The sequence below is a fragment of the Chelonia mydas genome, chromosome 21 (genome assembly GCF_015237465.2).
Source record: "Chelonia mydas isolate rCheMyd1 chromosome 21, rCheMyd1.pri.v2, whole genome shotgun sequence".
NCBI classification, from domain to species: Eukaryota; Metazoa; Chordata; order Testudines; family Cheloniidae; genus Chelonia; species Chelonia mydas.
This window is the reverse complement of record NC_051261.2, coordinates 1,699,497-1,715,070: the sequence shown is the minus strand read 5'-3', so window position 1 is coordinate 1,715,070 and position 15,574 is coordinate 1,699,497. Positions and strand designations below refer to the sequence as shown.

At 43.8% G+C, this 15,574-nt stretch overlaps 1 protein-coding gene across 5 annotated transcripts in view; it reads left to right on the top strand.

Annotated features, from left to right (window-relative positions):
* The first annotated feature begins 11,064 nt into the window (after window positions 1–11,064).
* Window positions 11,065–15,574, top strand: part of MAGI3 (membrane associated guanylate kinase, WW and PDZ domain containing 3) — a 200,753-nt gene continuing 196,243 nt past the window's right edge. For 2 of the 5 annotated variants that reach the window (XM_043533785.1, XM_037884884.2), the window contains exon 1: window positions 11,065–11,507. In XM_043533785.1, coding sequence (XP_043389720.1) covers window positions 11,177–11,507 — 331 coding nt within the window. In that variant the 5' untranslated portion in view covers window positions 11,065–11,176. The remainder of the gene's footprint in view (window positions 11,508–15,574) is intronic. The other 3 variants (XM_037884883.2, XM_043533784.1, XM_037884882.2) reach the window with 2 other exon arrangements.

The window sequence follows — 15,574 nt, the reverse complement described above, 5'->3', positions numbered from 1 at the left end:
TTTAGCCACACCCTCACTTGAAGCAAGGAACACAGAGTTGTATCCCATGTGCCCAGCTTTCTGTGACTGCAGAAAGTGGGGTACTGGTCTGGCATTACTCCTTCCTGTTTCTTATACTGGAAGCCTGAGGGTTGCATTGGTATCTGTCAGAAGCAAATCTAAAGATCAGCAGTTGATGAGTGAACCCCTTTTTGTTGGGCTTTCAGGAACTCTTAAGCTGCTTACCACCATTATGGCCACCTTGGCTTCAGGAGTTTATTGGCTGAATGGGCCTTTATCTGTGCTTGGTATCTATCAGCTTCCAAAAGTATCTGATCATCTCGTCACGTTTCAGACATTTAACGTCTGCCCCAGAATGAATGGCTGAGGGGTATTTGTTTGGGTTTCTCCTTCATTCATTTTGACAAGTAATCTTAGTTCATCTTTTTAACTGTGGTGGAGTGAGAACTACAGCATTCTGTAACTGCCTTTCTAGCAGGCATATGTCAATCAGTTGCAATTACATTTTTAAAAAATCTTTGATTCTTCAGGGTGAGCATTACAGGAATCGGCAAACAGGATCAGAAGTGCTTACAAACATATTGACTGAGCTATTCACAGCAACAGCAGCTGATGAAAAGGATTTTTCCTGTATCTGAGCATGCCCTATTTGTTTTTAAATATTTGCAAAGACTGAAGATAGCCAAACACCAGCTGTCTATTGAAAACCTACACAACCCATCAGTTGTCCTGGCTATGTACCTATAACAGGTACCATTCAGGGCCACCCATCTCAAAAAAGGTAATCAGCTTTTTTTTTTTAATGTATCCAATAATACTTTGCCTCTCTGCAGCTCTTGTGCTCTTCTGTGAGGCAGAATTGATGCTATTCTTGCTTATATTCGGTGTCTATATGCCATTGTGATGTGTGTAATAAAAACACACAGATTTACTCAGCAGCTTTTCTGAATACGAGATCTGGGTTGATGCTAATATACAGCCTGCTGGGTTTGATGCCTTTTCCATTCCCATGTGATGATTCTAGACACCGCAGCTTAGTCAGTCCAAGTTGACACAGATCTTTACTAATACTTACGTTTATTTTCTCAACTTTCTTACAGCTTGATTAAAATCCCCTGGTAAGATCTTGTGTGGCAGCACATCTTATAATGTAAGCTAATTTATGTTGCACTTAAAAGTTTGCCTTCAGATACCTGTATCCTGGGGTCACACAATGTTCAAACAGACCATCCCAGAAAATTATGGCCGCAGAATAGCAAGTGTGTAGCTTTGAACCATTCTCTTCCACCAGTGATTCATTTAGGATTCCTTTGGGGCACTCCATTCACTGAATAATTTGTTACCTACATTTGAGACATAAAGCCTCAAAGTGCAAAAACTGAGCCTGCATTTCTTCTGCCATTTCCAAGTCTCTAACGTCCTGGTCTCTAGACTGTTGTTGTTATCAGTTAGCATCATAGGCCAGGTCTACACTACAAACTTACATGAGTATAACTGCATCACTCAGGGGTGTGAAAAATCCGTTATACTGACCTAACCCTGCCCCATGTAGAAAGTACTACAGGAAAAGGACAGGGCTTCTCCTGTCGGCATAGCTGCTGCCTCTTTTGTGGAGGTGGATTAACTGCGCCGATGGGAGAGAGTCTCCTGTTGGCGTAGTAGCATCTTCACTGAAGTGCTACAGTTGCACGGGTGCAGCTCTGCCACTGCACCACTTTAAGTGTAGACCTGCCCATAGTGTTTATCCACATCACCCGTTCTTCTAGCACTTCAATAATGTTGCAGGTGGCCCATTGGCCCCTGTAGATCATGCCGGGAACATGTCATAAATCTACATATATAGCCCTGCACTGGTGTAACCTCTTCATTTTATGCTTAGTGTTTGTTGTTGTTCTTCTAATTGGATTCCGTTCCCCACAAGTATCCAGAATTAATGCCCACATTTCACGCAATCCATTGAAACATGCAACTTTAATGTTTTTCAGCTGTTTTCTTTTCTGGAGGTCCAGTCTTCCTTCTTACCTAAACTGGAAACATATTAGTCTGGCTGTCTTTGAAGTTAAAGCTACATTTTTTTCCCTGCATGGCTTGTGCAGAGACAAGGGAGTGGAAATGCAGCATACTGAAACTTGCAGAGTTTCCTCATAATTTCCTCCAGTGAGATTTAACCCCCCCAGTAGACGAAGCCAGAGGATTTACTCTCTAAACCCACTGTGGATCCTGATAGATCCACTTGGTGGGAAGGGAGACAAATGGCAAGGAGGAGTCACCAGAGTCAGGGATTGTTGGTGCGAGGACCCTGGGCCTAAGCAATGTTCTTTGTCTCATTATGACTTCTGGAACGAAGTCGCATGGCCAGGAACTCACCCGTTATTGCCACTCTCTTCCCCCACCTCCCCTTTTCACGGTAGCGTGGGGCATAGTGGTGGAACCTATTCATTTAAATCCTTTTAGAAACGCATGTAATTTGAGCCTGATCCTGCCCGGTGCGCCATACTTCAGAAGTCAGTGGGGAGCTGAGGATGCCAGCACCTTGCAGGATTGGGCCCTTTAAGGGGAAATTTGAGGCTAAGTAATCTGCATGGACCTATCTGAGGATCCTATACTGTGCCAACTGGAGCTGAGGGGAGCTTTGCCATGACTTTGGGAGCAGGATAGACCCTCTCTGTGCACTTATTGACATGTGCTACTATGCCATGCTATGTCATGCCACATTAACTGTTGTCAGAAACCGACCAGGGCTTCTCTTTAGAAGAGTTTTACATCAGGAAAATAATTTTGCACTTGTCCTAATGTAACACCCGAATTCCCTCTTCCTTCTCTCTGAAATAGCCTGTCTCTAATTATTATTAGAAATTGATTCGTATGATACACTTTTAATGTTTGGATTGCCTTTGAACATCAGTTGTGCAATAAACAAATTTTGTTTCCCCACCTACCAAAGCATTCCATTGACATGAAACTGTTTCTTCCTTTAGTTAGGGTACCAGTACAGGCTTGAGGTCTTGTTTTTGTGAGATTTGTGTATGTGCTGAATGCTGATAGCTTAAGAAAGTTTGCAGCAGCCAGTGTGTAATACACATTGAACTGGATACATTTCTCCACTTTGATGGAGCTTTAGCTCTCTGAGATTTCAAACATTAGCACTCAGTAAATACATTGGCATTGGCACCCTAACAGCAGGATTGTCTGGCTATGTAGACTCCCTCCTCAGGCCCTACGCTACCAGCACTCCCAGCTACCTTCAAGACACCACTGACTTCCTCAGGAAACTACAGTCCATCCGTGATCTTCCTGATGACACCATCCTGGCCACTATGGATGTAGAAGCCCTCTACACCAACATTCCACACAAAGATGGACTACAAGCTGTCAAGAACACTATCCCCGATAATGTCACGGCTAACCTGGTGGCTGAACTTTGTGACTTTGTCCATACCCATAACTATTTTACAATTGGGGACAATGTATACCTTCAAATCAGCGGCACTGCTATGGGTACCCGCATGGCCCCACAGTATGCCAACATTTTTATGGCTGACTTAGAACAATGCTTCCTCAGCTCTCGTCCCCTAACGCCCCTACTCTACTGGCGCTATATTGATGACATCTTCATCATCTGGACCCATGGAAAAGAAGCCCTTGAGGAATTCCACCATGATTTCAACAATTTCCATCCCACCATCAACCTCAGCCTGGTCCAGTCCACACAAGAGATCCACTTCCTGGACACTACAGCGCTAATAAACGATGGTCACATAAACACCACCCTATACCGGAAACCTACTGACCGCTATTCCTACCTACATGCCTCCAGCTTTCACCCTGACCACACCACACGATCCATTGTCTACAGCCAAGCTCTGCGATACAAACACATTTGCTCCAACCCCTCAGACAGAGACAAACACCTACAAGATCTCTATCAAGCATTCTTACAACTACAGTACCCACCTGCGGAAAGTGAAGAAACAGATTGATAGAGCCAGAAGAGTTCCCAGAAGTCACCTACTACAGGACAGGCCTAACAAAGAAAATAACAGAACGCCACTAGCCGTCACCTTCAGCCCCCAACTAAAACCCCTCCAACGCATTATTAAGGATCTACAACCTATCCTGAAGGATGACCCAACAATCTCACAAATCTTGGGAGACGGGCCAGTCCTTGCCTACAGACAGCCCCCCAACCTGAAGCAAATACTCACCAGCAACCACATACCACACAACAGAACCACTAACCCAGGAACCTACCCTTGCAACAAAGCCCGTTGCCAACTGTGCCCACATATCTATTCAGGGGACACCATCACAGGGCCTAATAACATCAGCCACACTATCAGAGGCTCGTTCACCTGCACATCCACCAATGTGATATATGCCATCATGTGCCAGCAATGCCCCTCTGCCATGTACATTGGTCAAACTGGACAGTTTCTACGTAAAAGAATAAATGGACACAAATCAGACGTCAAGAATTATAACATTCAAAAACCAGTCAGAGAACACTTCAATCTCTCTGGTCACGCGATTACAGACATGAAAGTTGCGATATTACAACAGAAAAACTTCAAACCAGACTCCAGCGAGAGACTGTTGAATTGGAATTAATTTGCGAACTGGATACAATTAACTTAGGCTTGAATAGAGACTGGGAGTGGCTAAGTCATTATGCAAGGTAACCTATTTCCCCTTGTTTTTTCCTACCCCATCCCCCCAGACGTTCTTGTTAAACCCTGGATTTGTGCTGGAAATGGCCCACCTTGATTATCATACACGTTGTAAGGAGAGTGATCACTTTAGATAAGCTATTACCAACAGGAGAGTGGGTTTGTGTGTGTGGGGAAAAAAAACAAAAAACCTGGATTTGTGCTGGAAATGGCTACATGCATGAATGCATCCGATGAAGTGAGCTGTAGCTCTCGAAAGCTTATGCTCAGATAAATTGGTTAGTCTCTAAGGTGCCACAAGTATGCCTTTTCTTTTTGCTATTACCAACAGGAGAGTGGGTTTGTGGGGGGGTGGGTGCGGAGAAAACCTGGATTTGTGCTAGAAATGGCCCAACTTGATTATCATACACATTGTAAGGAGAGTGATCACTTTAGATAAGCTATTACCAGCAGGAGAATGGGGTGGGAGGAGAGAAAACCTTTTGTAGCGGTAAACACCCATTTTTTCATGGTTTGTGTGTATAAAAAGATCTTCTGTACTTTCCACAGTATGCATCCGATGAAGTGAGCTGTAGCTCACGAAAGCTTATGCTCAGATAAACTGGTTAGTCTCTAAGGTGCCACAAGTACTCCTTTTCTTTTTGCGAATACAGACTAACACGGCTGTTATTCTGAAACCTAAATACATAATGCTTCACACCGCAGTACATTAGGTAAGATCATTGTAAAGAACACATTCCTTCTGCTTATCTGTAGGAGAGCTCAAATACTTTACATGTTTGCAAGCTGAAATAAGTAAATCAGAAGAGGAGGAGGAGGAGGAATGAAAGGTGAACATATTCACTGTCAGCATGGCATAATTTAGAATTAAAGTTGTCAGCCAGTTCTCTGAATAGACTTCAAAGTTTTCATTACAGTAGTATAGCTTTCCTGAATTCAGCTCCTGTAGTATGCATGAAGTATAAGATACAGGGGCACTAAAGAGACAGGTTTGTTGAGAGCATTAGTCTTGAATAAAGGCTGTTGGTGCTGAAATGTTGACATGTCCTTATGGGTACCTATGCGTAGAACAAAGTTTTGTTAATTCAACAATCTGAAATCACTCAATTCTTTCTGAATATTCTTTCTTTCTCTGTTAAGGATTTATTCACCAAATGTCTGTGGCATTTTTACAGATTCATCGTAGGTATTACAGAAACGGACACAGATTAGATTAATATGTCCAGAATTTATCTACTCAAAATCATACCCTTATTTTTTTTAACGTTAGGCTCTTTGGTCTGTTTATATATATTTTTTTCCTTTTTCAACTGGGACAAAGGAATTAGACCACTCAGGTTTACTTGGTCCTTATCATAAAAATGAGAAAGCAAGACAAAAAGATAGAAGTCAAAAGTGAGACAACTAAAATCTGCATGGATTAAAATTAGTATGGGAATTACTTTATCACATAAACCAGCTCTTGTGGTATTTGTTTTTGTTTGTTTCTTAAATCCCTGGAGTCACATGAATTCACCAGAATCTCCACTTCAAGTGTTTTTGGTTTGTTTGTTTTTTGTTTTTATTAGTAAATTCCAGGCTTCATGGTTGTATAGATCAGCTTGAAAATGTGAACTCTGAAGTTTCAAAACCCAGAAGGCAAATAAAAAACTCCAAATGTACTTTTATATCCAAAAACTTTTTAAGTTAACCCCTGATTTTATGGGGGGCCTGACAAGTACGTGTGTGTGTGTATGTGTGTATATAAAAACATTTGGGGCTGGCAGTTCTGCAATCACAGATGGTTTGCACACCTCCAAACAAAATAAGAAAGCAGGATGTTAAGGAAAAAACCCTCCAGTATAGATAGCTCAGTGGTTTGAGCATTGGCCTGCTAAACCCAGGGTTGTAAGCTCAATCCTTGAGGGGGCCATTTAGGAGTCTGGGGCAAAAATTGGGGATTGGCCCAGGGTTGGACTAGATGATCTCCTGAGGTCCCTTCCAACCCTGATAGTCTATGATTCTATGATTCTATATCAGGTGAAACTGAATGCTCACAACTGCAAGATAATGCTGCTCATGCAACTTTTAAGACTCCATTCTTTCCCCTCTGCAAGCAGCTCTTCTGAGTGCAACTAACTTTTTTTTGTAGATTCCCTGGTTTTGGTAACAGTTACCGTATGAACTGGGTATATGGGCCTGTAGCGGTGTAGAGGTTTGTACGCCTCTGGAAACTACCAGAAAGGTATTATGTATACATTTGTTATAAGCGCATTTCATAGCAATTTCTGAAAGATTAGTCATTTTCTAAATCTGCACAAATATTAACCATGGAAAAGGAGTTCAGAGTTCAAAGCTGTTATTGCTAATAGTCTCTATTGTTGTGCAAACTGATGTGAACATCAGGACATATAGTTCATGAGTGGGTCAGTGAAACAAAACAACACATTGTTTTATAATACAGTGCATGGACCCTTTGGAATCTATAGCTACCTGTTTTTCCTGTTTCATTGTATACAAAGGAATGTAAGTGTTTGAGGAATGTAAGGTCACACCCCTTTATGTTTGCAAACAATGGTATTATTACACCCTCATGGTACTGAAAGTTGAATTACAGTGTGTACACTTAAACACAATCATTTTTAAAGATACTTAAGATTTGTATATATCAGAGTCGAATGGGGACTTTCATGTAGTCAGCTTAAATGCAAAGCAATATTTTCAAGAAAGGAAACAAATACTCTTAAAATGTTTCAGATAGTGAGAAATATTGCAGTGAAAATATAGTTTCTAATGAAGAAAAAAAATAAATTAAGAGGGGTGAGTCATACCAGTTTGAAATCATGTGACCCAACAGACTTTCAAATCCATAGATGATAAAACCTATTTTGAATTAGCCTTGCAAACCATAGTTGTTACTAATGTCATTATTAAACAATTGCTCTAATGCACCCAAACTTTTACTCTAAGAACTTGCAATCTTAAAGTCCTGGTCCTGCAAATGTTTGTGTATGCGCTTTACTTTAAGCGTGTGATTAGTCACAGTGAAGTTAGCATATCCATAAGTGCCCCATAAAATTGAGGCCTGAATGGTACAGAGAGAAGATAAATATTACAGATTTATAAAGGAGACTGACTTCTCGTGAGCGGCATTTATATATTTATAAATTCATCTAAACAAGCTGACTGACCTGTTAAAATGCCAGGCACTAAAGAAATTCTACTATTGGGTAAGGATGCAAGAATATTTAGAGTAGTTAGATGTATTCAAGTTGGCCTGTTAAAATTAATCCTCAGGGTACTTGGGGAACTAGCAGAAGCAATCTTGGAACCGTTAGCGATTCTCTTTGAGAACTTCTGATGGATGGGTGGGGCCCCAGGGGACTGGAGAAGGACAAACATAATATCTGTCTTTAAAAAGGGGACAGAGGACCTGGGGAATTATAGACCAGCCAGCCCAATTTCGATACCTGGAAAGATGCTGGAACAAATTATTAAACAATCACTTGGTAAGTGCCTAACGGATAATAGGGTTATAAGTAATAGCCAACAGGAACTTGTTAAGAACTAATCATGCCATATTAATCTAATTTCCTTCTTTGACAGGGTTGCTGACCTAGTGGATAGGAGTCCGGTGGCACCTTAAAGACTAACGGATTTATTTGAGCATAAGCTTTCATGGATAAAAAACCCACTTCTTCAGATGCATGGAGTGAAAATTACAGATGCAGGCATAAATATACTGACACATGAAGAGACGGGAGTTACCTTACAAGTGGAGAACCAGTGCTGACGGGGCCAATTCAATCAGGGTGGATGTGGTCCACTCCCAATAATTGATGAAGAGGTGTCAATACCAAAAGAGGGAAAATTGCTTTTGTAGTGAGCCAGCCACTCCCAGTCCCTATTCAAGCCCAAATTAAGGGTGTTAAATTTGCAAATGCATTGTAGCTCTGCGGTTTCTCTTTGAAGTCTGTTTTTGAAGTTTTTTTTGTTGAAGAATGGCTATTTTTAAATCTGTTAGAATGTCCAGGGAGATTGAAGTATTCTACTGGACTCCTCGTTTTTGTGGATACAGACTAACATGGCTAATGCTCTGATAGGGATGGGGTGAAGCAGAAAATGTGATATACCTTGATTTTAGTAAAGCTTTTCACACACACTCATGACATTCTCATTAGCAAACTTGGGACATGTGGTCTAAATTAAATTATTATAAAATGAGTGCACAATTTGAATATAGTTTTTCAAAGAGTAGTTAATGGTTTACTGTCAAACTGGATGTGTGTGTGTGTATCTATTGGGGTCCTCCAGGGGCCTGTCCTGGATCTAGTACTAGTCAATATGTTCAATAATGACTTGGATAACAGAGTGGAGCGTGTGCTTGTAAAATTTGTGGATGACACCAAACTGGGAGGGGATGCAAGTACTTTGGAGGACAGGTTTAGAATTCAAAACAACTTTGACAAATGAGAGGATTGGTTTGAAATCACCAAGATTAAATTCAGTAAAGATAAATGCATTTGATTTTAATTCCTAAGTATAGTAATTTGCACAATTACAAAATGGGGAATAACTGACTAGGTCGTAGTACTGCTGAATAGGCTCTGGGGGTGAGTGGATCACAAATTGAGTATGAACCAACAATGTGATGCACTTGTGAAAAGGGCTAATATTATTCAGGAGTGTAGTATGTAATACACAGGTGCTAATTATCCTGTTTTACTTGGCACTGGTAAGGCTACAGCTGGAGTACTGTATCAGATTGTGGGCACAAGACTTTAGGAAAGATGGCTAAGTTGGAGAGGATCCAGAGGAAAGCAACAAAAATTATAAAAGGTTTAGAAAACCTGACCTATGAGGAGAGGTTTTTTTAAAAAGGGCATATTTAGTCTTAAGAAAAGACTTATCAGGTCTACCTTAAGTCATCAACTATGTTATAAAGAAGACTGTGATCAATTGTTCTCTATGTGGACTGAAGATAGAACACAACTAATGGGCTTAATTTGCAGCAAGGGAGATTTAGGTTACATATTAGGAAAAATTCTCTAACTATAAGGGTTAACTAAATTCTGAAATAGTCTTCCATGGGAGGTGGTGGAATCCCAATCAGTGAAGGCTTTTTAGAACAGGTTGGACAAACACCTGTCAGGGCTGATCTACATGGTCCTGCCTCAGTGCAGGTGGCTGAACGAGGTTACCTCTTGAGGTCCCTTCCAGCTCTACATTTCTAACATTGGTATGTTAGCCAGGAGCATGATGGATATACTAATTTGTACATAAATTCATATACACTTCCAAATAAAATAAATGTAAAAACCCATTATATGTGGCTATATTTCTGTTTTCCAAGCTGGATTAAGAGAGTGTCTTTGACTTTGGCGGCAGCAGCAACCTGTATTTCAGACACTGATTTGTCCTCCTCCTAAGGTGAGAAAGGAGAGGGTAGCCACAGGTGCCGTTTGAGGACGTTGGGCACTGTGGGACAGACAGATCCTGGGATGGTGGGCAGAAAGACAGGTGCGACAGACATGGGTGGGGGGTGCCGAATGGAGGGCCATGGGTGGACACAGCAAGAGGGACAGACAGATGAGGGGGTGGATGGACAGACAGGGGGAAGCCAGATAGATGGGTGGGGGGGGGTCATGCAGGTGGATGGATAGCAGGAGGGGCCGACAGAGGCTGGGGTAGATGGACAGACATAGGAGAAGGAACAGATGAACGGTGGGGAGGTAGGCAGATGGATGGAGAGACAGCAGGCCAGACTGATGTGGGGATGGGGAGGGGAGGAGGGGGGGACAGCATGGTGGATGAGAAGGGGGCAGACAGAGGGATCACGGACACGAGGACAGACAGACGTGGGGCTGGGCCGGCTGGGGGGCAGACAGACAGACATGGGACTGGGAGGGGTGGGAGGCAGACAGACATGGGAAGGGACAGGCCAGACGGATGCAGTGTGTGGGGGGGACAGCACGGTGGATGAGAAGGGGGAAGACGGAGGGATTGCCGATAGCAGGCTGGACAGACATGAGGCTGGGTGGTGGGGGGCAGACAGATGGATGCAGTGGGGGGGAAGAATAGCAGGGTGGATGAGAAGGGGCAGGTGGGGAGGATTGCAGATAGCAGGATGGACAGACACAGGGGTGGGGGGCAGATGTGGGGAGGGGTGGGGGGCCAGACAGAGAGCAGGACCGACAGAGGCGGTGGTGGGGGGCGGGGCCGACAGACAGACAGACGCGGGGCGGACGGACAGGCAGCCGGGGACACGCCCGTTTCCAGCTCCGGCCCGTGAAAGTTCTGCCTGTGACGTCACTCGGACTGTGCTCCGCCGGGCGGGGCGCGGCCCGCTGAGGGGGCGTGGCCGGCCGTGTCGGGGCTCTCGGCGTGGGGGGCGGGGCCATGCAGGGGGCGGGGCCGGCCGCCGCCGCGCCGAGGGCAGCAGTCGGGAGGCTGCGGCGGCCGCGTTCGGAGGCGCGCGGGGCGGGCGGCGAGCGGCCCTGTGAGGCGGGCGCGGCCCCCCATGGTGCGGCATGTCGAAGACGCTGCGGAGGAAGCGGCACTGGCTGAGCAAGGTGCAGGAGTGCGCCGTGTCCTGGGGGCCGCCGCAGCCCGGCGGGGCGCCCGACCCCGACCTGCTGCGGGGCGGCGCCGAGCTCGGCGAGTTCCCCTACCTGGGGGGCCGCCTGCTGCTGGGCGAGCTCGGCGGGCCCGGCCCGGTGCTGCTCTCCGGCAAGCCCCCCAGCCCCGGGGACGTGCTGCTGGAGGTGAACGGCACCCCCGTGAGCGGCCTCACCCACCGCGACACCCTGGCCGTCATCCGCCACTTCAGGGAGCCCGTGCGCCTCAAGACCGTGCGCCCAGGTGAGCCCCCCCCGGGACCGCCCCGGGACCGGCCCCCAATTCCCCCCCCCGCCCCCCGGGGACGGGGCCGCCTCACTCTCCCCGCGACGGCCCCGGCCCCGCCCCCCTGCCGTTGGGACCCGGGCGGGCCTGGCCCCGCCCCCCGGAACCGGCCTGGGCCCGCCTTGCCCCTCCGCCCCCGGACCGCTGCCCCGCACCGCCTGGGGCACCCCCGGGCTTGCTCCAGTCCCTCCCCGGGGCGGGTAGGGCACGCGTGGCCCTGTCTTCCTGTCCCCTAAGTGCCCTGCCTCTGGGCCAGGTTTGGCCCTGCCTCCCCCCGCCGCTGCACCGCGGAGCTGCTGAGCCGCTGGTGGGGCTGGCGCTGGAGTCGGATGCCCTGTTTCCTGTCCCTCAGCTGCTGACTTGTCCCTTGTTACCTGGTTGCGTAAGGGCTCTGGGTCTGCCACCCCCCGGCCCAGTGGACCCTGCCCCCAGCCTGCAGGCTGGGAAGTGCCGGCTTTTCTATGGATTGGCTTAATCATTGTCCACTGTGCACTCCTCTCACTGCAAAAATAATCTCCCCTCCCATGTGGTGGGATCCTTTTCTAAGAGCCGGGCAGTCCTGGAATAAGTTCTTTTGGTGTAAAAATCCTTTCTAGCATGTGATAATCTTCAACTAGTTTATTCAGGGCTTTTTTTTTTTTTTGCTGTCTACAACAGATGGTTTGGCATAGCTGCCCTTAGTATTCATTATATCCAGTTACAATTTCGTAGTTGAAAATATTTGACTTACTTCATTGTTGCTATTAATTTTGTTATCAGTGGATTGGGTTTATTTTGTGCAGGGATAGTGAGGTCATTGCATCTCCTAGAGGGAATCAGTTATCTTTATGTCCATTGTAATCTGATGTATGTTGTGTTACATTGTTACTTGGATTTTAAAGCATTTCTCTCTCAAAAATTCCATGAACACTGTTCCTGGATTTTTTCCATTTTCCATTCTGTGTGAAGCTTGGGAAGGAGAAGAGTTCTTGCATCTGTCCATTTGTATCTTATGAGAATTCTCTGAGATAAATCACTGTTGTTGTAACTGAAGTTTGTGGTTGAGCACACATGTTCTCGCACAGTCTGTCTACCCGTGGTGTGGGCCCTGCAACTTTCTCAGAACAGTGAAACAGATTCATGTTAAACTAAGTGTCTAGCTTTCTGTTTGATTTTTAGTTCTACAGCAGTCATTCTAGTGTAGTGTTGGAATGACTAACTTGTATTTGACCTTCTGTTCCAGCTTTCCTGTTTTATCCATGGTACAGTGCTCCCACTCCAAAGCACACTTTGGGAACCAAGTTTATGTTATGTGAGTGGAGTTTATAGGAAACTTGTGTTTTGAGAGCTAATGAGAGGATAGCCTTTACTGACACTATCTCCCCTATCACTCAGACCAGTAGTTGGTTTATTATAAAATCTGTTGGTTTGCTAGGCCTTTGTAGAGAATCAGCACTTTTATGTGGCAAGAGTCAGGTGGGTTTATGATAGTAGGGGTAGAATAGAGTTAGAAATGTTAGTTACAAAGGATTCTTCCTTTTAAAATTGAGGGAGAAAGGATGGACAGGATGAAGTTACACATGGAATTCCAACATTTATTGTAGTCTTCCTCTCATCTGAAAATAAAGTGAGACTTAGCCTTCGCAAACTAGTCCTGACATACCTGCTTAAAAACTGCCCCATGGCCACCTACCAATGAAACTCAATCCTCATGCAAGATTTCAGCCTTGTAGTAAAGAGTGGCCCTCCAACAGGGATCTTTTATAGTTTCAGCATTGTAATTTTGCTCTTTTATTCTGTGTAAGTTATTTCCATTTCTGTCTGTCCATAGATCATTCAGTATTCTGTGTTTTGAATAAAGCCAGATCAACTATTGTAGGGGTGTGTGTGTGTGTATTATATGTAACGTTATCTCTCAATTTCAAAAAGTGTTTGCTGCAGCTATGAGTGGCACTTGAGAGGAATGCCCTTCCTTTCCAAATGAGTATGTGGGTATTTTTACATATATTGATATTCTATGTTTGGCCCTGGTCGTCACATTTCTTAGTGGATTAAGAGTAAAATGCAATAATGATGTAAAAAAAAACCCTTAAAATCTCTCCATCTCCCTTTTGAAAAGCTAAATGAAGAATCTCAAAAAGATCTGAAATTAAAAACATGTATTGGCTATTTGTAAAATATTGAAACTGGCTACGAGTATAATAGCAGATGTCCTTATGGAAAGTAGGAGATTCTGTATTGTTATGATTAATTTTGAACCTCTGAGATAAATATGAATGCAGAATTTAAGAAGGGATGTGCTGCTTGTATTTTAGTTTTCCTTTTATCTGATATTTACATGAGAAATGAGATTTTTTTGGCAGTTTTTCATTAAACTACAGTCAGGTGTACTAAGCACTCTGTCTTTTGTCTGTACTGAACAGCAGCTCTAAAGCACTACACAGCAAATTATAATAGCAGAGCTTAACCTTGGGGTAAGATGATTTTGAGGTAGTGATTATTCTCCTAGCTATAATTATATATGAATATATAGGTACATAGTGTGTGTCTATTCCAATCTGGGTGAAATTGACCGAATTAATTGCAGTGAGGCAGAATTTAAAGGGACTCTTGGATAAATGATTGGATTGTTTCCTGATACCTTTAGCCTCCCGTACCCTATCAAACCTTTCTGTTTCGGGTATAGTATGATATGTGAAGATGGGGACTGTGACTTCAGTGCATTACTGGTACTCTATTTAAGTCCCAGTGTCACAAAGCCAGGAAATTGAATCTCTGCAAGCTATCTCCATAGTAATGTGTACTGCTTACTTAAAAAGGGTTAAATCTCAGTTGTTGAATGGTGTCTTAGCTTTGTCTATGGTCAGAACCAGTGCAAATGACACTATGTATCCTGAGAACATTCTTGAAATTCCCCATTCCTATTTCATGATACTGTTTTTACTTTCCAAAGAGAACTCAGCTTCCAATCATAGAATAGCATTAATTTGAATATATTGTAATTAACCGGGAATATCAGATCATTGCAATAAAATCCTCTTTACCAGCATGGATCTCAAATGTCAAGTAAATACTAAATAGTATTACCTGCAATCACAGACTAATGATTTACAATCGTAAATTACAGCTTCTCAAGTTCTGCACAACACAGGTATGAACTTTACAAAGTTTAAACAAATTTTAATTATGAATGTTTTATTAAAACTTCTTATTTTGTGATTCCTACAGTGTGACATGTCAATATTGTCATGACTGACTTACGCAATCTCTCATCTGTGTCTTAATTATTTTTAAGACACACCTCTATTGTTTTGTCTATTACCCAGACTCCTGGTGTAAAAGCTGACCTTGAGCAAAGCACGCTTTCATCATTTCAGTTTCTCCTATCTCCACTTCACAGGGGAGGATATCATTAGAATCTCAGCACTCAGGGTCCAATTCTGCTCCCAAAATTTGGGAGCAGAATTGGACTTCTGCGTGTTTTTTACTATTGGTCATTTGTTTACAGTGAAGTTGAATAGTTAATTTCGAAAGAAAGGCAAAGTCTGTGGGCCAAGACAGTGATCTTTCTAAATTATTTTTATTTAATTCCAATATTCTCTCAGTTTGACAGTTTCTCTCTTACCACTGGCATGAGAAGCATTGTCCTAGTTGTAAAACAGGACACCTCATAAAATCATATGTGCAGTGCTTTATAATTTGTATTGTATTAGGGCTGTGACTTGACAGTGGCAAACCCTTCTAGCAAGGAAAGGTAACCACTACAGTACAAATTGCTAGAGCAGTGAAAAGAGAACTAGCTGTTCTAATTAATACTGTTGTTTTTAGAATTCACTTTTGGAGCAAATTGAACTAGGACTTCAGCTTTTTCGTGTGTATGTGTGGATACATACTAACACGGCTACCCCCTGATATTTCAGCTAGTGTTTCCCATGACGAAATTTGCTTCCTTTCCACTCGCTGGTCCAAAATAGTCCAAATTTACTGACCTTCAGAACGCTTCAAATTGCATTTATTTGTGTAGGCATGTGCGGTGTTTGGGGATC